General features: G+C 48.3%; 2 protein-coding genes across 2 annotated transcripts in view; one reads left to right on the top strand and one right to left on the bottom strand.

The window, feature by feature from the left end:
• Positions 1 to 7,228: 7,228 nt before the first annotated feature.
• Positions 7,229 to 23,114, bottom strand: part of ARHGEF5 (Rho guanine nucleotide exchange factor 5) — a 46,117-nt gene continuing 30,231 nt past the window's right edge. Inside the window, exon 15 of the mRNA XM_060156457.1 lies at positions 7,229 to 7,412. Coding sequence (XP_060012440.1) covers positions 7,264 to 7,412 — 149 coding nt within the window. The 3' untranslated portion in view covers positions 7,229 to 7,263. The remainder of the gene's footprint in view (positions 7,413 to 23,114) is intronic.
• NOBOX (NOBOX oogenesis homeobox) lies at positions 9,208 to 13,711 on the top strand. Its single transcript, XM_060157535.1, has 8 exons — positions 9,208 to 9,267; positions 9,537 to 10,110; positions 10,509 to 10,642; positions 10,864 to 11,051; positions 11,320 to 11,405; positions 11,624 to 11,855; positions 12,405 to 12,709; positions 13,410 to 13,711. The coding sequence occupies exons 1-8, from the start codon at positions 9,208 to 9,210 to the stop codon at positions 13,709 to 13,711; spliced, it is 1,881 nt and encodes a 626-aa protein (XP_060013518.1).

Genomic DNA, 23,114 nt, shown 5'->3' on the forward strand with positions numbered 1-23,114 from the left:
TTCCACCTGGGTGGCTGAAACAAAAAGAGGGAGGCCTGGGGGTGTTACAAGTTTTGGGGTGGGAATCAGAAGTTCAGTTTGAGAATGAGGTTAAGTTTAAAAACTCTGAAAGCCATCAGTGCTTGCCCTTGCTCATGAGCCCAAACCATCTGGGCCTTGGGCCAGCATCTCTGAGAGTTCAGATCAGAAATTATATCTCCCAACTAAAGAACATGGATCTAATATTGCCTGGTGCATCTCTAATTCCAAATACGGCTTTCCCCACCTCTGTTGCTTTTTCCTCCCTCTCCTTGGGACTGCTCTGAATGACAGCCTGACTGAATTCAGGTGGCCCAGGCAAGGCCCACACTTCCTTGGGTCAATTTAATAATGCACACAGCACCCCAGTTATAAGATAAAGACAATCAAAAGCCTTTTGCAAGGCTTCCCTGGTGGCGCAGTGGTTGAGAGTCTGCCTGCTGATGCAGGGGAGGCGGGTTCGTGCCCCGGTCCGGGAAGATCCCACATGCCGCGGAGCGGCTGCGCCCGTGAGCCATGGCCGCTGAGCCTGTGCCCCGCAGCGGGAGAGGCCACAGCAGTGAGAGGCCCGCATACCACAAAAAAAAAATACAAAAAAAAAAGTCCTTTGCAAGCTGAAGACTGGGTCTAGCAGCCCATACGGTTGCTCCTTTGTCTTTCCAGCAAGCTGCATGACAGGTTTTACCAGCCTAATTATTTCTCGGTTAATCAATCTAGTCTATCATTTCATCTCTCTGCCCCACTTAAACGCATGGCTTATATTTCACCATCCCCTCCTGCATGCAGAGGAAGTTGCTGCTAGCTTCTTCCCTGTACTACTGATCTTGCCCTTGACTGATATCAGGAGAAAGGAGACATTTCGAGACAAGGGCAGCCCATCTTCAATTCCAAAGAGCTGGAACTGTCACTCTAATGTGGGTGGACTTTAAAGTTTGGTGCCCCAAAGCACAGAGGAGCCTGCCGACCACGACACAGCCCCACCTTTCACACTATTCACTGGACCTGGAGGGGATGGTACCTGGGTCCCAGGGTACCAGACGCACAGGCTCAAAGGCTTCAAAGCCCACGAGGACATGAGTCCATGGCCTAAAAGCACCAATAGAACGGTCAGGACCACACCCTGGCCAGAAAGCAGAGCTCTCTTCCTGCACCATGAGGGCTCCTGGCAGAGCACTTTCTCCTGGGAGCCACGACCCTACACCTGAACACCAGAAAAGTCAGTCAAGCCACTGGCAGAGGTGTAGACCTGAGCCAGCAAAGGAGGAAAAACACCTTGTTCTGGGGATCTTCTCTCACTAGACCTGCCCGGTTGGCCCGTCTAGCCTAGGCCCCTCCTTGATGAAGCACTTTCATTGTACACTTGCCAGCCTGGCTGCCTATTTCTGTACAATGAACAACTTTGTGGCTCCTCATGGGTTTGGGACTATAAAAAACCATAGGTCAGATCAGTCACCAAGAGGTTTTTTTTTAAAAAGTCTGTAAGAGGGAAAAAAAAAGAATTAGAAGCTTTATTTTAAGTTTGCTTTTTAATTTTAAAAAAATGTAGACCTTCAAATTAAAAGTTTTTGCCAACAGGTGGAGAATAGTTAAATTACAGTATGGTCACGCAATAAGTTCCTAAGATGGAAAAAAAATAAAGGACTCTGCTTTTCACAGTACGTTTTGCAGGGAGGAATACTCAAAATTATATATATATATAGTTAATTACAATCATGTAGCACATACATGAAACACGATAATGGCAGAAATACTGTAGGGAAGGGTACCAAACTGTCTACAACTGATACTGTTTGATGGAAAATTGTACTGTTTTCTTTTCTAATCATTTCTACTATTTACCAATATTTTCCTGATAAATTTGCATTCCTATTAAGAGAGACAGAGTTATTTTACTTTTAAAACAAATTAGACATAAATTCTTCTGCTTGCCTGTCAACAGCCCGCTTAAAGAAATAGATATAATTTAAATCTAAATGTTTTAAAATCACCGTCAACAAAAGGTTAAGAGTGCTACGCTACATGAAATCTTATTTCTGTCAATTACACTTAACTGAATCCAGGAAAACTAGTGGTCAAAACACTGGGATTAATATATATATATATATATATATATATATATACACGTCTATGTATATATGTACGTGTATGTATGTACACATGTATTTTTTACTTTTAATTTTGAGATAATTGTAGTTTCACGTGAAGTGTTAAGAAATCATACAGAGAGATCTCGTATCTGCCTCCCCCAGTGGAAACATCTTGTATCACACCAGGAAACTGATATTGGCACAATCCCCAGACCTTATTCAGATTTCACCAGTTTCACACACACTCATTTGTGTGTGTACACGTATATACACTCGACCCTTGAACAACGCAGAGGTCGGGGCGCCAGCCCTCTGCACAGTCGAAAATCCATGTATAACTCACAGTTGGCCTCTGTATCCGTGGCTCTTCCCTACCTGAGATTTCACCTCTGCGGATTCAACCAACTACGGATCATGCGGTTCTATGGTATTTACTATTTTTAAACATCTGCACATATGTGGACCTGTGCGGTTCAAACCCGTGTTGTGCAAGGGTCAACTCTGTTTAGTCCTATGCAATTTTATCTTACGTGTAGACTCATGCGATCACCCCCACGGTCAACGCTCAGAACGGCTCCATCACTGTTGCTCCCTCGTACAGCCATAGCCACCTACTCCCCACGCTGCCCTCTAATTCCCGGCAATGGTGATCAACTTCTGGTCAACGAACAATCATTGATCCCCATGTGCAAACCACCATGCCAAGCCCTGGAGGATCTTTTTTTTTTTTTTTTTTTACTTTTTAAAACTACTTTGTTGAGTTCTGACTGACATTTGAAACATCATACGTATGGGATGTATACAACTCTATGAGTTTGGGGATAAATACATGACCATGAAACCATCATTATCATCAAGGCCGTTAACATTTCCATCACCTCCCAAAGTTCCCTCGCACCCCTTTATCATTATTATTGTGTGTGGGATAAGAACACTTAATATAAGATCTACCCTGTAGCCAATTTTATATATACAATAATACATACTGTTAGCTCCAGGCACCATGCTGTACATTAGATCTCCAGAACTTATCCTGTATAACTGAAACTTTGTACCTTTTTTTCTCACACACACACACACACACACACAATGTATTTTATTTTTACAAGAGATAAATAGACTGACACCAAGCACTGTAAATGGATGACCACAACAAAAGCAACGATTGCAATTACCACACACGAAACACACTCACACTATGTCATAATATTGACATTCAGTTCCCTGGAGGATCTTGATGCAAATATAAATGACATAAACAGGAAAGCCTAGTGGTTAGGAGTATGGCCGGGAACCAGACCAACCGGGTTCAGATCTTGGGTGTGCCACCTAGCAGCTGTGTGATCTGTGGCAAAGCACTTAAGCTCCCTGTGTCACAGCTCCTTCTTCGATAAAATGGGGCTAACCATAGAACCTTAGAGGGCTGTCGTGAGCATTCAACGACTTGATATCTGTAGAGCAAGTAGAAAGCGCCTGGCATGAACAGATGTATGTTAACACACGTAAGAGCTCACCATCCGGTGGAGAACATACAGAGCTCTCATCAGGTCAGCCTGTGTTAGGTGATGTAATATCAAGGTAAGCACGGCACAGTGGGAGGATACAGGAAGGAGCAGTTCCTCCTGGCGGTGGAAAGCTAAGATAGGCTTCACAGGAAAGAGATTATTTGGGTTGGGCTTTCAAGTATGGGTAAGACTTTAACAGAAATAAAAGGGAAGGGACGATGTTCCAGGCCTATAAAACGATGTGCTCTGTGGTCCCGAGGCATGAGAAGGCGGGGGCCATTCTGAGAGAGGCCCACAGATTGGAACGAGAGGGCACCACGAGGAGACTAGACGAGGGTCTGTGAGTGGGGTGAGAGGAGAAGGGAAGGACAGCAGCCACAGATGCAGAATGAGGGAAGGCCGGGGCTGGGTTTGGAGCGGGTCTTGAATGCCAGGCTACAGTTAGCATTACAGCTTTGCAATCCTGGAGAAGGCCAGAACAGAGCAGAAAGAAGACAGTCTGTCTCCAGAACATGGGTACATCAGGAGGGGATTAGAATGCAAGGGAAAGTACTTTGTAAATTACAAAACACACAAGCAATAGTGATTTATTAGGAGGACGGCCTGATTAAAAACTAGCAGCAGCCAAGCTGCTTAGACACAGTCACTATTCTTGTTAGATGCATAAAAACTTGGGAGTCTGGGGCACAGGGATTACAAGTGCTCAGGCTCACTCATGCCAGAACCTGTTTTCTCCCCGCCAGGGCAGTGTCTGCTCCAGCCAGGTGTTCTCAATGCCCGTCACCTCCAACCAGCCTTTCCCGGGGTTTCCAAAGGAAGCAGCTCTGCAGAGACTTCGGCAACTCCCAGTGTCTCCCCCGTCACTGGCACCCTCAGCTCTGTCATGGTGAGCCCACGGCGTTTATCTGATCATCCGGCCAAGGACCTCCTTCGGGCTCAGGACGTCCTGGTCCCCGAACCTGTGATGAGCTCCGGTTTCCCTTTGCCGTCCCCTGCCTTGGATGGAGCTTCGCCTCCTGGTTGTTTCCTGGGGCCTTTACCTCCCGTGTTTGCTGGGACTGTGATCTCCCGACCCAGGGCCCGTTCAGATTTCTGCCTTTTCACAACCGTATTCTTGCCTCTGGTCCCAGGATTTCCAATGACCTGTTGCTGCCTACTCCCAGGAGTGACATGTGGGACAAGAATGCATTACCCTGTGTCTCTGCTTTGAAACATTTTCTCAGTCAACCACCTTCTACTGGTTATTTTTCTCATTATAGAGAGGGAGGGAGGAAGGACAAAGAATCTATTTCACTTGCTTAAACTAATTGTACGGTTGGTTAACTCTACACAGAATGGGAAAAACAAAAGATTAATTATACCCTTTAGTAGCATCAGACCTGTTCCTCTTTGTCATTCTATCCATGAGAAGAAAAAGATGTTGGAATAACTGGCGCTTGCTAAGAGGGTGGAAGTGGTGGTTTATAGTTTGGCTCTGAAAACTAAGGACAACCTCCTCCCCTCCATGCACTGCCCCCCCCAAAATAATCCTTCCCTCTAAACAAGGTTGGTCTATGAACATGCCTTAAGATCACGAAGATGCCATGGACCAAGTCGTAGAAATAAATATTTCCAAGTACCCCTAAAACAGTATCTTTTTGTCCTCCCAATAAAGAGCAGTGCCCCTTCCCTATCTGAAAGATAGCACTCTGCACAGCATACATCATAAGTACAATCCCTTTTCAACCGAACACGTCAAGACACTATCCCAAGCCTTCTTAGACCAAATTCACTTGCAGCCGCTAAATCAAATTTTCATGTAAATAAAGAAAACGATATCATTTGTAAAAAAAAAACACACACACGAAACGACAAGGCAAGAATATCAAGACTGAGGAAGGGAGGAAAGAAAGAGAGAAACAAAGAGAAGGAAAGCTTCGATTTCTCTCATGTCAGAGCCCAGGCCCAACAAATTCAATTATTTATGTGTTTAGAAAATGCCAACATCTTCAATTCCTTAAGTCTCAGAGCAAACCCTTTTATACAGTCAGACTCTGTATCTTTCAAAGTTTTATGTAAGGGTGGTGTCCAGTCTATGGGTGATTTGAGTCTTTGCTTTTCTGACCTTCACCCAGGCAGAGGGCAAAGAGACGGCGAGAGGAAATACAACGTAAGTGATGGCAGGGAAGGATGATTTATTCTTAATTTAATGAGATAGGATAACCTATTAAGAAATTAATTGTGACCCGCTTTCACTGCAGCAGACACCTCAGTAAAGGACAACAGGTCATCTCCTTCCCCGACAAAGTCCCCCACCGTCCACTTGCCCTATTTCCATCCCCGGGGATGGTTTTAGTTGACTTTGTTTCTGCACGAACCCGTGTCCCCTGCATCGGCAGGCGGACTCCCAACCACTGCGCCACCAGGGAAGCCCAGCAAGCCACATTTTAAACAAATTCCCTAGGAATCTCTGATCCAGGGTGTCAACACTCCTTGAAAAACACGAGGTCAAAAGAGACATTAAAACTGGAATACTTGGGTGTCGGAAGCAGGCGAGCTGAGGCTTCAGAGGAAAGAACCAGACCTCAGAAGCCTCCTCTCCTGGTTAGGGAGGTTGGTTTTTGTCACACAGGCAGGCAAGGGCCACTTCAGGGTTTAAGCAGGGCTGTGACATGGTAAGAATGCCTCTCCCTTAAACTTCAGCTCAAAGCTCATGTGTCACCCTCTCCAAGAAGGCCTTTCCTGCCCCACCCCCAATCCGAGTCCAGCAGAGCTTCCTGCTCCTCTATGCATCCTTCTAACTCACCACCGACCTCCTCGTATGGACACTGTCCATTTACTTGCGTCACTGTTCTAACCCCCTCTCTGCCAGTAAGCTTGTGCAGGCAGGAAGTGACCTGCGCACAGTGCCCAGCACACGGTAGGTGTCCTGTAAATGTTTAAGCAAGCAGACGACTGCATTCCATTTACCGCCACGTCACCACCAAATGATGATGTTCCACAAAGAAAGCGACTTCACTGCCCCCCATTCCTTGCTCACATGGCCTGGAATGCTTCCTTTCTAGCTGAAACTGGGCCCTATTTTTAAACCCCTCATTTATTAGAGGATATTAGTCTTATGGGAGTCAGAATGAAACACCAGATGCCTGGAATTTTGGTCATGTTGTCACGGAGTTAACTCGTTTATAATTTTTATATTTCAGAAAGAACTCGTAATATCTTCAAAGTTCATGTGTGTAGGCCAAGCCCCTGAAAGGCATTTAAGGCACAGGGAAACTTACCAATAGGTGATTACAGCAAGAAAGCACGTGGCGTCCAGAGTCTTTTAAATCCTAAAAGCAAAACACCTGATTTCTATTCTGACCACCCCCACCCCCAAACAGCACCAAGCACCTGTTTCAATCTGGCCAGCGTCTCCCACTCAAGGGCAGATGGAAGGAAGAGGCCATGAGGATTTTAAATCCTGAAATTATGTTATAAAGCGGACAAGAAACATTCCAGGAACTGGGAGTCATAAAGATCACACCTGTGAGATCTCCCTTACGCGACGCTCCTTCATTCTCGGCCAGAAAAACTGATATCAAGTGGGTGGAAACATGAGACAAAACTTTGACCAGCTAGTGCTTTCTCCCGGCTTACCTGCGGCCTCCCGTGCGCGTACAACTGCGTCCCATTCAAGAGGTGTCCCCTTCACCCTGCAGCCTGGGTTCTTCTAGCTCGCTTTCATCCTCGAGGACAGCTCCGTGCTCTACGGACCTTCCAATCAGCATGGGGTCTTGGGGGCTCATTAATCCTGAGGCTTGGGGAAACCTCAATGATGCAGCTGGGAGACAGGGAACCCTTGTTAAGGGTTTGGAGCTCCCTTGATAAGTGGCTCCCCAAGTCGCCTTCCACAGGAAGGACTCTGTCTCCAAGGCCAAAGGCGCCTCCAAGGCCAAAGGCGCCACCAAGTCCGGCCCAGGGAGCCGGCCACCCTCCCCCAGCCGAACGCCCTGGCCCTCTAGGGCGAGCTTTCCGACCGCGACCCAGTAGGCGGGCTCTCGCCCACGCCCCGCGTGCAACCCCCACCCACCGGGGAGGGGCCGCAGCGGAGCCGCACCTGCCCCGGCTTGGGCCTCGGCGGGGGCGGGAAGCGGCGTGGCCCCCGGGCCTCGGCAGCCCGCAGCTGCCCCAGGCACCGCCCTCCCGAGTGGGCCTCGCCGGCGGCGGGGTGAGGGCGCGGGCCCCCCACGCTCGCAGCTCCACACACCTGCCCGAGCGCGAGGCTTCATTAGGCGGCGCGCAAAAGCAGTCCGACGGCCGCGTGCTGGAGTCCACGCAATGGAGCTCAGCTCGGAGCGCGGCCCGGAGCCGCGGGGTGAGTGCGCGGGGGCCTGAGGGGCTGGGGCCCAGCGGCAGGCCGAGGGTAGGGGGTTGGAGGGGAGTTGAGAGGGGCTGGACGGGGCGGGGGGGCCAGGGAGCCCACCACGCCGCGCCCCCCAACCTTGGCGTTCGGATCTCCGAGGATGAAGGGAAGAAAAGCAGGGCCGTGATTCTTCTGCTCTAGGTTCCCACACCCATCACCTTTCTTACCGGGGCCTATCACCCGGATACGTCGCATTTATTGAGCACCTACTGTGTACCGGGTTTGCTAGGCTACGAGCGCCCCTAAAATGCTGTAAAACCGGTGTGTCTCTCCTTCCCCATTTCACCATCCAGCCTCTGCGCTTCATGACGCCATAAAGGCCTGCAAACCCCCTTCACCAGCTTGTACCCTAGGAAACAATCTGACAAAGCAAGCGCCTTAGCCCTTGACCTACAGCTTTCTTACACATCGTTAGAAAGTCATTCCTTAAGACAGCCTATCTCATGCAACTTTCATTAAAAACAAAAACAAAAACAAACTCGCTCTTAGTAGTGAGCATCCTCTTAAAAATGTTCCAATTTAGTTAGAAATGATAAAGCAGCTCCTTGAGCTGAGACGGTTTGGGATCTGGAGGTTATGAGTAAGTTGGGAGGGGAATGGGGGCGGGGTTGGTGACCCCAGGAAGGACTCTGTCTAGTGGTCAAGAGCACGGCACTGTATGAGCTTGGGCAAACCACTCAACTTTGTCATCCACGTTTCTCCATATTAGAATGAGCTATACATATACCTTCCCCACAAGGATTAAATGCATGCTGGACTAATCTTTGAAAGGTGCCTAGCACAATGCCTGGGACACGGTAAACTCCTGATGAATCAGTCATAGCTCAGAGAAGGACAGACAAGCTTGGAGGATGAGTGCCAGCCAGGTCACCCTTCCTTACCTGTAAAAGGAGGGCGCTCACCTGGGCCCGAGGCCCCTGAGTGAGGTTCTGCTTTGCAGGGAGGGGACGGGGGTGTGCATGAGGGCGAGGAGGGTGGCCGAGGACACAGTGAGTTCTGTGGGAGGTCAGGGTGGACATTCCTGTTGGCTCCTTTGATGTCCTTGCCTGGGCTCCCGGAGACCACTCCGTCCCGCCGCGTCCCTGCTCTGAGCACTGATGCCTGTGTCTGCCGCAGGAACGAGATCCAGTCTGAGAAACAGCAGTCTCCATCGATTCTTCTCTCTCTTCCCAGAGTCCACGCCAACATGTGTCCCCTAGAAACCCCTGAATAGATGCCTGTCCCTCAAACTCACATTCCAGGTCTCGGGGAGAAAACAGGGAACTCACAGAGAGTAAGTTCCCCCCAAATTAGGACTGCACGCCTACTGTCTAGGTGCGCGAGCTCAGGCTCCTCGTGGCTGCATCTACTTGCTTTTGCGTTTCCAAGCTGTGGGATCATCTAATTTGACCCTCACAGTAGCAGAGTTAGGAAGGTACGCCTGGAACGATTACCCCATTTGATAAGTGGACAAATTATAGCTTCAGATCAAACAGAACACCCGTCGCAGACCAGGAAGCAGCAGGCCCTCCTGGTCCAGGCTGTTGCTTCTCCCGGGCTAAGGTCAGCGGGTGCTGGCTCTCCACAGGTCAGGAGGGCGGAGACAAGCCCCCGGCTGCCAGGCTAGAGGAGGAGGAACCACTGCAGAGTTCAGCCCCCCACACTCGGGAAGCCCCAAGTGAGGACGTGCCCCTCTCCTGCGCTGCTCCCGGGGAGAAGCAGCCATCAGAGGCCCCTGGAGAAGTAGCTGGGGCCGGTGCTGGGAGAGCCTGCCAGCGCCAGGGCTCAGGGGCTCTCCGCAAAGACAGAGCCCTGGGCCCGCCTAGACCCCAGCCTCAGGGGGAAGGGCATCCTCTCCCGGTGCGAGAGGGGAAGCTGGGGAAGAGGCCCTACTCTCCAGCCGCCGGTAAGCAGAAAAAGCCTAACGCTGTGGGTCTGGACTCCACGGCATCTCCCAGTGTCGCTAACCCAGCCCGGGCCACGTACAACCCAGTGCCTTGTGGGTCAGGCCGGGGCTCCTGCCATCTGGCCAACCTCCTCAGCACGTTGGCCCAGAACAGCCAAAACACAGACCAGAAGAAGTCCCCGGATGTGACCTGCCAAGGCCGGAAAAAGACGCGGACTCTATACCGCTCGGGTAGGTCCCTGAAGGCGAGCGGAAACCTAGGGGGCCTGGCCTCATCTCTGGGAAAGCTGGGCTCAACAGAGCATGCAGCAGCCCCAGGAGAGAGGAGTGTGGTTGGTTTGTACATCACCTTGGCCGGGTCCTCCCTTGACCTGTGCAGGCCATGACCTCTGACCTCAGAGGGAACGGTTGGGTTTTCTCATCAGAATATGGAATTGGGCCCAGGGTAGAAGGGGCAGGAAAGTAAACACCACACAGTTCCCTGCCACAAAGCCTGAGAGACAGGAGGCCCCAGCCCAATGGGGAGCTTAGTCGCAGGGCTCTGGGGGGCCCTCTGGAGGGTATCTGTTTTTCTCCTCTGCTTCTGCATCACTGGTGTTCATCCTCAAGCCAGTGTTTTCTTCTTCCAGACCAGCTGGAGGAGCTAGAAAAGCTCTTCCAAGAAGACCACTATCCGGACAGCGATAAGCGCCGGGAGATTGCCCAGACGGTGGGAGTCACCCCCCAGCGCATCATGGTAAGGGCACTTGCCCTCAGTCTCGGGGTGGAGGAGGACCCACGCGCCGGCACTCTGGGGGAGCCCAACAAGTACTCAGCAGCTCCCGGACAGGGGCTGGGGTGAGGCCTCACATGGGGCTGTGTTCTTGCCTGTTTCCACGCTGCCACAGCCTTAGAATACGGGAAGAGCACAGTGGCTCAGAGGCCATCTCGATGAACCTCTCCCTGCCAGCCTGAGCGCTGCAGTGACCGCCTGCAGTCACGGAGACATCATGGGACAGCGGGACCGAGCCTCAGGCTCTACCCTGTTTCTCAGGCTCCTCGGGTGTCTCTCCCCTACAGGTGTGGTTCCAGAACCGCCGGGCAAAGTGGCGAAAAGTGGAGAAAATGACCGGGAAGGAGAGCACGGACGCCGCTGCCGGCCCCGCCCTCAGCCCCGCCAGCACCCAGTGCGGGCACGCCTTTCTCCTCCTCCGGGCCCATCCCCGTGGGCAGGAACTGGGGGCTAAGCTGGGATCCTGGGCTCTAGGGGGAGAAGGGACTGGAAGGCTGGGCGTAGGGAGTTGTTGGCTAATAGAGGGATTTTGACTGCGTGAGGTTGGGAAGTTGCCCAGTGCCTTGTAGGAGGCGCAGTTTGGAAATCTGGGTCCCTTTCCCTACGCTGAAGCCCCAGTCTGAATCCAGGGACTGCCCTAGCTACAGTCTTCGCTCGTCTCCCTCTAGTTCTGCAGCCGGACCGCCACCTGCTGTGCCCGCGGACCGGGAGCCTGGGACCTTCGCTCAGGAGTCCCCACTGGATCCCCTTCCAGGTGAGCTGACCGCCTTCCGAGGGTTGTCTGGGGAATACAGCGGCGCGGAAGACAGCAGAGTCAAAGGGCTGTTTCTTGAGAGACCTGGGAGTGGCCGGAGCTCCCCACGGTTTCGTTCAGGGGGACCCGGGCTTTGTGCACTTGGACCACGCCCAGCGCTGCCAAGGCTGCCCTCCACTTTCGTACTCTTACAACCCCCCTTTGACCTCTGTTCCTAGAGCCCCCCATGCTGCTGACATCTGACCAGACTCTGGCCCCGACCCAACAGAGTGAGGGTGCCCAGAGGGTGGAAGTGACTCCACCACTCTTCAGCCCCCCACCTGTCCGAAGAGCCAACCTTCCTTTCCCCCTCGGCCCCGTGCACACCTCCCAGCTGATGTCTTTGCTGCTGGATACCCCAGGCAACGAGAGCAGCCGCAAGGATGGCCCTTGTGGGTCGTGGGGGACAAGGTACGCAACCTAATGGCGGCGGTACTTGACTTATCCTGGGGGAGGTACGGGAGGAGGAAAGATAGATGGAGCTTGGGAGGGGGGAGGGTGACTGAGAGAAGCAAGGAGTAGTAAATGTGGTGAGGATTAAAAGGGTAAGTGGATTGGGGTGCGAAGGATCTAGGACATCACAGCAGTAGCACAGGAACGAGGATGAGAAGCTAGAGCAGGAGAGAGAACAGGAGGTGGCAGGTCTGGGGTCGTGGGGATGGGGGAGGGGAGCCTCGCTGCGCGGTAGGAATGGGGCCGCCCCCCGAGCCGCACAAAATACTCCTCTGGGGGCTTCCCTGGTGGCGCAGTGGTTGGGAGTCCGCCTGCCGATGCAGGGGACGCGGGTTCGTGCCCCGGTCCGGGAAGATCCCACATGCCGCGGAGCGGCTGGGCCCGTGAGCCACGGCCGCTGAGCCTGCGCGTCCGGAGCCTGTGCTCCGCAACGGGAGAGGCCGCGGCGGTGAGAGGCCCGCGTACCGCAAAAAAAAAAAAAAAAAAACACTCCTCTGTCTCTCTCAGCGTCACGCCACCCCCCGCCTGCTCGTACTTGGAGGAGCTGGAACTCCAGGAATATCAACCCAGCAGCCAGCCAGGACCGTTCCAGTTCTCCCAGGCTCCACAGAGCCAGCTTTTCCAACACCCCCAGCCCCCGTTTCCATACCTGCACCCCTTCCCCTTCCACATGCCCAGCTCCCTGACCCCTCCACTGCTGGAAGACTCTCTGTCTGCACTGTCCTATGGCCCCAGCGGGGGCGCGCCCCAGGGCTACTTCCCGGGCCCCCCATCAGGGCAGATCCTGCGGCAGCCACCCGCTGGGAACATGGGTGAGTCGGGGCTGACACAGAAAGGGGCCTCTGGTGGCTGAGGACGGTGAGAAGGGAGACAGCCTCGTGAGCTGGAGGGAAGGCGTGGGGTGAGTGAATCACTGTTCCTTACAGAGAGCCCGCTTGTCCTTATGGAGCTCTCCTTCCTCCAGTGTCTCGGAGGTTTCAGAGCAGAGTAAGACGCAGCAAGAGAGCTTTGGAGTGAGGAAACGCAAAGTTTAAAGTCCAGCTCAGCTCTGGGCTCTCCTGAGGTTCCTGGATTCTGAAACGGGGATAATATTCCCGTATCTTAGAGGGCTTGCTGAAGATTAGGAACCACAGGTGTGGAATACTTGGCACGGGATAGGGATAGGTGGGAGCTGATGTGAGTATCCGATGGGCCACCTGGACCCTGAAATCCTGGAAGTGACCATCTTAGGAGGACTCAGTTCCAGCAGAAGGGGAAGAAAGATGCTGGTTCCCAGTCTCCTGCCTGCGCGAGAGGGCACTCACTCGGCCTGACCCACGGTCCACTTTGTGTCACCGTTACCCAGACGTAGGACCTGGAGACAGGAGCCTGCCTGGTCCTGAGGGGAGACTCGCTCCAGGGTCCTAACCCGTGTTTCTGTGGAGCAGGGAGGGGACTCTGTCACAGAACACGTTGAACGTGGTTGGTACCCATCATCCTACTTACTCTTTGTTTTGCTCTTTGATCCCACAGGTACAGTCCCCTGGAATGACCCCTGCTTGCCAGACCTGCCCTTCCCCAGTTCCTTCTGTCCACCAGCTCTGGGGGGCCCCCCGGGAGGGGACGGCTACTTCCTGGATCTGTTTGCAGCCCCTTGTGCTCAGGCTTCGAGCAGGCAGTCTTCTCCAGGCCTCACCCGGCTTCCTGAAGGGACCAGGCCCGGCGCGGAGCCCCTACTCAGCAAGGCCCAAGAGGAGCTGCCCACCGCCGCTGTGGAGCTGCCCTCAGCCCCCGAGGAGGGCCGAGAGGAAGACCAGACCGGCCATGGCCCCTAGTGCTGGGGCCGAGGAGTGAAGAGGCCCCCCTGCTGGGGAGGGTTGGGACGCCCCAGAGTAGACGGCGGGTGAAGTGTTAGGAAAGACTGGAGTCTATGGATGAGGGTGGAAGTAGGGCATTTCCCCCTTTGTGGACTCATCTTTCTGGACACTGATTTGGGAAGGAAGAGGCCTGGCCCTGCCCTTTTCCCCACACCTCTGGATGGTGGCCCTGAAGAAAGAGGGTGGCCTGTGTCACCTCCGAAGTTTGTATCCGTTTGTTTTCTTGCCTCGCTACGCAGATGAGCCACAGTGTCCACTGTAGGCAGTAAACTAGTCTACCCTTGGGTTTCTCTCTGTAATGATGCGTCTCCCCGCTCACGCCGGTGAAGAGCGCCGTGCCCGTCACTGCTTTCCACTCGGCTGACCAGCTGTGTCCCGGGCGGCCCGCGTGAGGTCCCCCCCATGGGGCAGGATCCCGTGGAGGCTGGCATCCTCCCGTCTCCTGCTGGGGGAGGAATTGGGCCTCTTGGACTGCGTCTTTGCTCCTGCCATGAAACCACGTTCTAGCCCCAAACCCAGAACTGAGCCTGAGCACACCTGCGCCCCGGCCCTTCTCTGGAATTAGGGCCCTGCAGGGATAGGATTACCGAGAGAAGCCCCGGGCTATTTAGGTTAAGCCTCTAGAATTGTGAACCATGACTGATATTTCCAGTGGTCTTTCTTTCTGGAGTGGGGGGGCGGGGGAGGGAATGAGGGGCCATGGCTGGTCTGGTCTTCCTCTCGGACCACCTCACCGTGCATTTGACGAGTGTACATCGGGTACCATCCTGGACCTCCAATGCTACGATCATTGGCAAATACACACTTTTTTTTAAAAAACATGTATTACAAGCAATTATTAACTTAAATCCATCGTACTAGTTCTAGCGTCATGGCTCACGAGAACCGAAAAGGAAAAGTATTTAGAAATGGAGAGGAAGTGTCTTAGCTACACAAACGCAATGTCCGGGTATCTGTGTAGGGTTTTAAAGACCAACAGTATTTAGTAGCTTTGCACTACTATTCTACAGCCACACAAGGATCCTAGTAGCCTTAATTTAGGGATTGCAACATACACGCTGAAATAGTGTCTTATATTGTGATGTAGCTAGGTCTTTTAAGATATACGTCTCTCTTTTGTTTTCACATTTTGTCTCATGACGCCCATGAAATGAGCAGCCTAAAAACAGACGTAAGGGGAAAAGATTCTTCTACGTAAGGGGTAAAAACAACAAGTGTTCAGTTCCGTGCTGTTCCTCCTCTCTTGCCATCAGTCACCACGGCATACTGCTGCTTTCAAGGCCCTACAAGGAGGCTGGATATTTTCTCCTCCAGATCTTAACTGATTTAGGTTCCTGCCACTCCGATAAGTAACGCCTGGTATGGATAGCAAAACAGTAGATATCTAAAGCCAAGAATTTAAGGGTGAAGGGCTTTAAGATCTGTGCTTATATGCAACAATTAGATTTAAAGTGTTAGGCAATCTAATAGTATACTGAAAACAAAATAAGTTCATTGAGAATGAATGATAGACCAAGCAAACAGAAAGTGGTGAAAACTTCTTAGAAGCGTAGACTCCTAGGCTGAGAAGTCCAACCACCTGGCAAATGCAGGAATGATCTCTATACCACCACTGATGGAGGATCACTCAGTCTTGATTTTCTAGGGGGGCTGCAAAGGAGGGGGCGGCTAGCTCCTTTACACAAGAGCCCACAGAATGTTTGAAAGCTTTAATTATTACGAAGTTCTCTCTTCTACTAGGAGGAAGTCAATATTGTTTAACTGATATGAGTTTTGCTTTCCACGTGCTACAAAGAATAAACCTAATATCACGAAATCTGAGCGCTGTGTGTCGTTCCTCAGAGCCCTGGCCTCAAGTGGCCCCGTCTCACTCTTTACCACCTTAAATTGCTCTCTTCAAATGAATATGAGTTTGTGGATGTTCCTTTTAAGAGTGGTGCCAATGGGACAGGATCAAAAACTCAGAGATAAACTCATGCACCTATAGTCAATTAACCTACGACAAAGGAGGCAAGAATATACAATGGAGAAAAGACAGCCTCTTCAATAAGTGGTTCTGGGAAAACTGGACAGCTACGTGTAAAAGAATGAAATTTGAACACTCCCTAACACCATACACAAAAATAAACTCAAAACGGGGACTTCCCTGGTGGTCCAGTGGTTAAGAATCTAACTTCCAATGCAGGGGACGTGGGTTTGATTCCTGGTCAGGGAACTAAGATCCCACATGCCATGGGGCAACTAAGCCCACGTGCTCTAGAGCCTGTGCACCACAACTAGAGGGCCCGAGTGCCACAACTACTGAGCCCCTGTGCTCTGGAGCCCACGTGCCACAACTAGAGAGAAGCTCGTGCTGTGCAAAAAAGATCCTGCATGCCGCAGCAAAGACCCAATGCAGCCAAATAAATAAATTTTAAAAAATAAACTCAAAATGGATTTAAGACCTAAATGTAAGACTGAATACTGTAAAACTCTTAGAGGAAAACAGGCAGAACACTGACATAAAAAGCAATATCTTTCTGAATCCACCTCCTAGAGTGATGAAAATAAAAACAAAAATAAAACAGAACCTAATTAAACTCAAAAGCTTTTGCACAGCAAAGGAAGCCATAAACAAAACGAAAAGGCAACACACAGAATGGGAGAAAATATTTGCAAACAAAGCAACTGACAAGGGGCTAATCTCTAAAACATACAAACAGCTCATGCAGCTCTATATCAAAAAAACAAACAACTCAATCAGAAAATGGGCAGTGGGAATGTAAATTGATACAGCCACTATGGAGAACAGTACGGAGATTCCTTAAAAAACTAAAAATAGAGCTACCATATGACCCAGCAATTCCACTACTGGGCATATGTCCTGAGAAAACCATAATTCAAAAAGAGTCAGGTACCACAATGTTCACTGCAGCTCTATTTACAATAGCCAGGACATGGAAGCAACCTAAGTGTCCATCGACAGATGAATGGATAAAGAAGATGTGGCACATATATACAACGGAATATTACTCAGCCATAAAAAGAAACGAAACTGAGTTATTTGTAGTGAGGTGGATGGACCTAGAGTCTGTCATACAGAGTGAAGTCAGAAAGAGAAAAACAAATACCGTATGCTAACAGATATATATGAAATCTAAAAAAAAAAAAAAAATGTCATGAAGAACTTAGGGGCAGGATGGGAATAACGATGCAGACCTACTAGAGAATGGACTTGAGGACACGGGGAGGGGGAAGGATAAGCTGGGACAAAGTGAGAGAGTGGCATGGACATATATACACTACCAAATATAAAACCGATAGCTAGTGGGAAGAAGATGCATAGCATAGGGAGATCAGCTCAGTGCTTTGTGACCAGCTAGAGGGGTGGGAGGGCGGGAGATGCAAGAGGGAAGAGATATGGGGATATATGTATATGTATAGCCGATTCACTTTGTTATAAAGCAGAAACTAACACACTATTGTAAAGCAATTATATTCCAATAAAGATGTTAGAAAAAAAAGGGCAGAGGATCTAAATAGATATTTCTCCAAAGAAGACTTACAGGTGGCCAAAAAGTACGTGAAAAGATGCTCAACATCACTAATTATTAGAGAAATGCAAATCAAAACTACAATGAGGTATCACCTTACACCAGTCAGAATGGCCATCATTAAAAAGTCTACAAACAACAAATGCTGGAGAGGGTGTGGAGAAAAGGGAACCCTCTTGCACTGTTGGTGGGAATGTGATTGATACAGCCACTATGGAGAACAGCATGGAGGTTCTAGCAATCCCACTCCTGGGCATATATCTGGAGAAAACCATAACGCGAAAAGATACATGCACCCCAGCGTTCACTGCAGCACTATTTACAATAGCCAAGACATGGAAGCAACCCTAATGTCCATCAACAGAGGAATGGATAAAGATGTGGTACCTATATACAATGGAGTATTACTCAGCCATAAAAAAGAATGAAACAATGCCATTTGCAGCAACATGGATGGACCGAGAGATTGTCACACGAAGAGAAGTAAGTCAGACAGAGAAAGACAAATATATGATATCACTTACAGGTGGAATCTAAAAAAAAATGATACAGATGAACTTATTTACAAAACAGACTCACAGACTTTAAAAACAAACATGGTTACGAAAGGGGAAAGATGGGGGGAGTGATAAATTAGGAGTTTGGGATTAACGTATGCACATTACTATATATAAAATAGGTAATTAACAAGGACCTACTGTATAGCACAGGGAACTCTACTCAGTATTCTGTAATAACCTATATGGGAAATGAATATGGAAAAGAATGGATATATGTATAACTGAGTCACGTAGCTGTACACCTAAAACTAACACAACATTGTAAATCAACATACTCCAACATGATTAAAAAACAAAAGAATGGAGCCAGAACTGAACCTTACTTGGAGTTCTCGTCAATTGCACTGTGCAGTATGACTGTTTACCTCCATCACATAGGACTTTCTCTTCAATTAATGTTCTCTGGAGAGAAATTGGCCTTTATTTTTTTAGCCAGTTCATATTCTTGATCCAAGACAAACTTTTTGTCAACTATGACCCCCTAGGTCATTTTAATAGAAGCTGTTTTAAAGCCGTTCTCTCTCATTTTGTATTTGTAGAATTGACATTTTGAATCTAAATGTACAAACATTTATACTGCTTGTTTAGTTTCATTTGGTTAATTTTAACCCATTATTGACACTGTTAAGATGGTTTGGAGTCCTTATATAGATTAGCCATATTTTTGCAATTTTTTTCTCCCTCTAAGTTTGTTCAGTATGTTTTAGGAATTTTATGACCAAGTCATTCAAAATTAGTAAACAGGATACAAGCAAGTACAGAACATTTTGACGTAACTCCTTGAAAATATTAATGAGCACTTTTTTGAGTAGAGAGTTAAACTAGCTAAAATCCTCCTTCACTATATTGTCATCCAGGGCCATCCTTTGCCGTTTACAGGATTTTGGAAAAGGATTTTGAGAAAAAAAAAAAAAAAACAACTTTGCTGTATGACTCACTAAAATCAAAACATACTCTCTTTATAGCACTCTAATAATTTAATGTTCTTGGAAACCTAACAGCATAATAAATAAGACTAGTTTGGCATGGCTCATTCATAAGGAACACCTATTGTCTTTTATGATTATTTTAATCTAAATGTTCAGAAACCATCTTTCAATACTCTCTTCCAGTAATTTATGAGAATTTTACATTAAATTTATTCTCCTTTAGTTTCTACAAATCATCTCTTTGAAAATTAGGACAATTGCCTCTTTTAAATCTTAGAGAAAATCTTTTAAATCTTAGAGATCCTCTCCTGTTCTGCTCTGGAAGAAATATAGAATTAAATATAATCTATAATTAAATATAAATCAGCTATAAGACTCTTGTTTGGGTTTTGAGACCATCCTGTGTTTTTTTGCCCAACGCTTTTAATTTCTAGAATGTTGTCCTTTCTGGAGAAGACAGACTAAAATAAGAGTCATATGTTCTCGGTATTATATGTTGACATTATAATGTGCTCCTTGAGAAGTACATTTATCTTTTCCGTGCTCTTCCTGTTCCAAGTTTGGTTTTATTATTATCATTGCTAGTCTTACTGTTAGTATTGGTCTTTAGCATGTTTTGCAGCACTGAGTTTCTGGGCTCCACACCTTGAGATATTACCCTTGAAATTCCAGGATGTGCCTCCTTTTAACTTGTACGTCTTTTCAGCCCTTTTAAAATCTGAGCTTGTAGCCACAGTGTTACCTTTTGGATGACTTCTTCCATTGCTCATAATAATCACCTGGGATTAGACCCGCAGAATGTCATAGTTCCACATGCCTCTGAGCCAACCCCATCTGGAAGGATCTTGAGCTAGAGTTAGCTATAGCTTTTGTTTTGGATTTGGTGGGAGTGAGGGAGCAGACACTGCATGCTGGAGGGCCATGGTCAGGCGACTTCTCTCCTTAAATCACAGGGCACGCACATTTCAGCACTCCTCCTCCATCACCCTCCCCCCGTGCCCCCTCCCCACAGTCCCCATCCTCTTGATGTGATCACCCTCCCACAGTGCAAGAGTGTGCAGTTGGCGGATGTAGAATCCTTCCTTGCAGACTCCAGAAAAAACCCCTTCTACGCCTCCAACTTAAGCGTGCACTCTCACAATTTTTCCACTAGATGGCGGTCCACCACCACTTTAAATGTGGCCTTAAAGTATTCTGGTTGTTTACGATAAAGAAAGCCCATAATAATTCTTTCTCTCAAACGCCCTAGAGCCACTGAGATCAGGTTCAAAGATATTAAAGTCCCTTGGGTTGCTGCTTAGTTTGCCAGATAAAACATAGAGTGTTCAGTTAAATTTGAACTGCAGATAAACAACAGATAATGTCTTTAGTATAAGTATGCTTCCTGCAGTATGGGGGTGCCCTGTATTTTAATTTGCTAACTTTGGTAGCCCTAGTTGCAGCACTTTGCTGGGGACAGCTACATCCACCATAGCTTCGCACTTCAAATAGATTGTCCAGGAGCCAGGAATTGGGCTCTGCATCTCTACTCAACTTTCTTGCGTTTCAGGCTCTGAACAGTCCTGTTCACTTAGTATTTTCCTCCCTCCTGCCATTATTCAGGCTCCACACTTGTCTAAAAAAACGCTCTAAAATCTGTTGGAATCCTATTATATTTTCTGTTCCTGTTAGCCACATTATTAATTAGTTACTTATATATTTCTGAGATAGTCCATTAGAATGTATTTTGAAATGCATATTTTAACGTCATTTGCGCTGACAGAACACAGAAAAACAGGCTGCAAAAGACAATTTGGCTTTTGTTGATTCCACTCCAAGTCTTAAATGGTCTTGATTAAGAATAAGTCTGATTTCCGGGAAGTGAAGAATCTCCTTCATTCACCCAGAAGCGGTGTCATTTTAGGGCCCAGGGAAAGTCTGGGTTATTTAGTGTTCTTATATTTGTAGTTTAGTTTATAATGTTCTTTCAAAAATACCCTCTCATTCGAGTTTTGTAACAAAGTCCTGAGAAATGAAAGCAGACACTCCTTCCATCATTCAGTGGCAGCAATAGCACTGGGTGAACACAAAGATAAATAAAATGTCCTTCCAGGCTTCAGGGAACTCACAGTCTTGCTGGGGAGTCAGACAACACAAATGACCAGTTACACTGCAGGAGGGTAATGGTGTGCAGGACCAGCCATGAGAACAAGGTGTGACATACGTCTAAAAGTTGCGGCAGCCATGTCTGCTGGCGCTAAGAAAGCTTCAGAGTCCAGGGCATTACTCATAAAGGAGAGTAGAATTTGGATAAGCAGAGAAGGGAGGAAAGGGTATTTCAGGCAAAAGGCATAGTGAGTGGAAAGCCATCGAGACTGGAAAGATGATTAGGGAGAAGGTCGGAGTGGCTGGATTTGTACGTAGAGAGGCCAATGGAGGGACTGTCGTCACTGAGGCCAGTAAGGGACAGAGGGAAAGGCCCCATATCCCATACTAAGATGCTCGAGCTGTATTCTTTGGGTGATTAGAGAGGCACTGGCATTTTTCACTCAAGCATATGACTTGTCAAAATTCAGGTTTCAGAAAGACAAATGGAGCACAAGATTGGAGGGCTTAGAGAGGAGATGCAGGGAGACCAGACAGGGCTATTGAGTTAGTCTAAGTGAGAGGTGATGAGAGGCTAGAGAAAAGTAAAGAATGAAGAGGGACAGATCTGAGAACTATTTAAGAATCAGAATCACTATGAGAAAAAACTAGCTGAAAGGAATCAAAGAGTAAGGGAAGTAGACAAAGATGTCGGTAATTAAAAAATGCTGTTAATTGAGAAAGGAAATAATGGGGACGCAGCAAATATGGGGAAAGGGAGGCCGTTTAGTTTGTGTGTGTTGAGGCTTTAGTTCCTGTGTTCATCTGGGTGGACATGTCTAGGGAGACAAATATGGAGCTAGGTCTGTGAGAGAGGTTAGGACTAGAGGTTACTACTGGGCTTCTTCAGCATAGAAAATACGAGTTGAGGTCAAGAGACCATACAAAATGGCTCAGACAGAGAGCATGTAGTACAAAGGAAGTGATCTTAGGATGGACTCAGGGAAACACCAACAAAGGAAAGAAGTGTGAGGCAAAAGAAAAGGCGGCATTGAGATTGGTAAGGGATGGCTGAGCAGAGGTGGAAAGAGCTGGAAGAGGTGCTGGATGGGGAAAGATCAAAAGTCCAGTTGGGTCAGTAGGCCTGGAGAGGAGCTTGGACAAATAATTGTGCACATGAGTTCTCATCATCTGAATTTATGAGGTTTCAATGATTTCCTAAGGATGCCTTAACCGAGAGGTCTTTTGAGTTTATTTTCCACTTCACCAAATGCAGATAGAGGAGTCTTGCTTCCTGGATGTCCATATATCACGTAAAAAGCTGAAAGATCCTTAATAGGTAAGAGGCTATCAATGATAGCCAGTTTTGTGTATGTTTTATGAGACCACAGGAGGCACTGAAATAGCTTACTTACTTTACTCAGAAATTAGTCCTTAGACAAAATATCAATGATGGTGATAACCATTTACTTAGCATTTATTGTGTGTCTAGCTCTTTAATAGGGAATTTCATTTCACAACAACCCTATAAGGTATTATTCATTTGACAGGTGGAAATCTGAGACGCAAGAGAGGTTTACGAATTTGCCCGAAGTCGCAAAATAAATAAATTTTGGACAGGATGTCAAGTATGTCAGGAGGTGCCAATTTCAAGAAGCAAAGTGTTTTGCTTTAGAGGAGATAAGAAAGAAGGTCAGAAGGAGGGGGTCAGTGTGTGATCTGGATTAGATCTAGAATAAAATCCCTCCAGAGACCCTCAGTCTGTGCTTAAATAACTTCAACACTCAGTACTGTTTGATTTAAAAAGGAAGGAGGGACATCGTTGTGAGACGTAAGAGGGAGAAGAGAACACTGGTAAGAGGGAAGCGGAAGCTGCAACTTCCAAAGATGGAAAGGGAATCAGAATGCATGAAAGGAACAGGCCTGGAGGGGAGGGAAGTGTCTACAAGGGGCCACGTGAGAAGACGGAGGTGAGGCTGGATGGCTAGGGTGGGTCCAGGCTTATTACCTGGTAGCTAATGAGAGGGGTAAAGAGAATACAGTCAGATCTGAGATCGTTATAATGCACTCTTTCAAAAAGATGCAGGTGAAAAGACTGGGAGTACAGAGACCCGTGGGGACATCATGCCAGTGTCCCCGAATGAGGTGTTGAGACTAAAATGGTGGTAGGGGAACAAGAGTGATGCTAGGAGGAAAACAACAGAATGTGACTGTCTGGGTAGGAAGGAGAGAATGGCAAACTGACCTCAGGTTATAGAGCCCAGGCATCTAGGAG

Source organism: Lagenorhynchus albirostris, chromosome 8 (genome assembly GCF_949774975.1).
Source record: "Lagenorhynchus albirostris chromosome 8, mLagAlb1.1, whole genome shotgun sequence".
Classification (NCBI taxonomy): Eukaryota; Metazoa; Chordata; class Mammalia; order Artiodactyla; family Delphinidae; genus Lagenorhynchus; species Lagenorhynchus albirostris.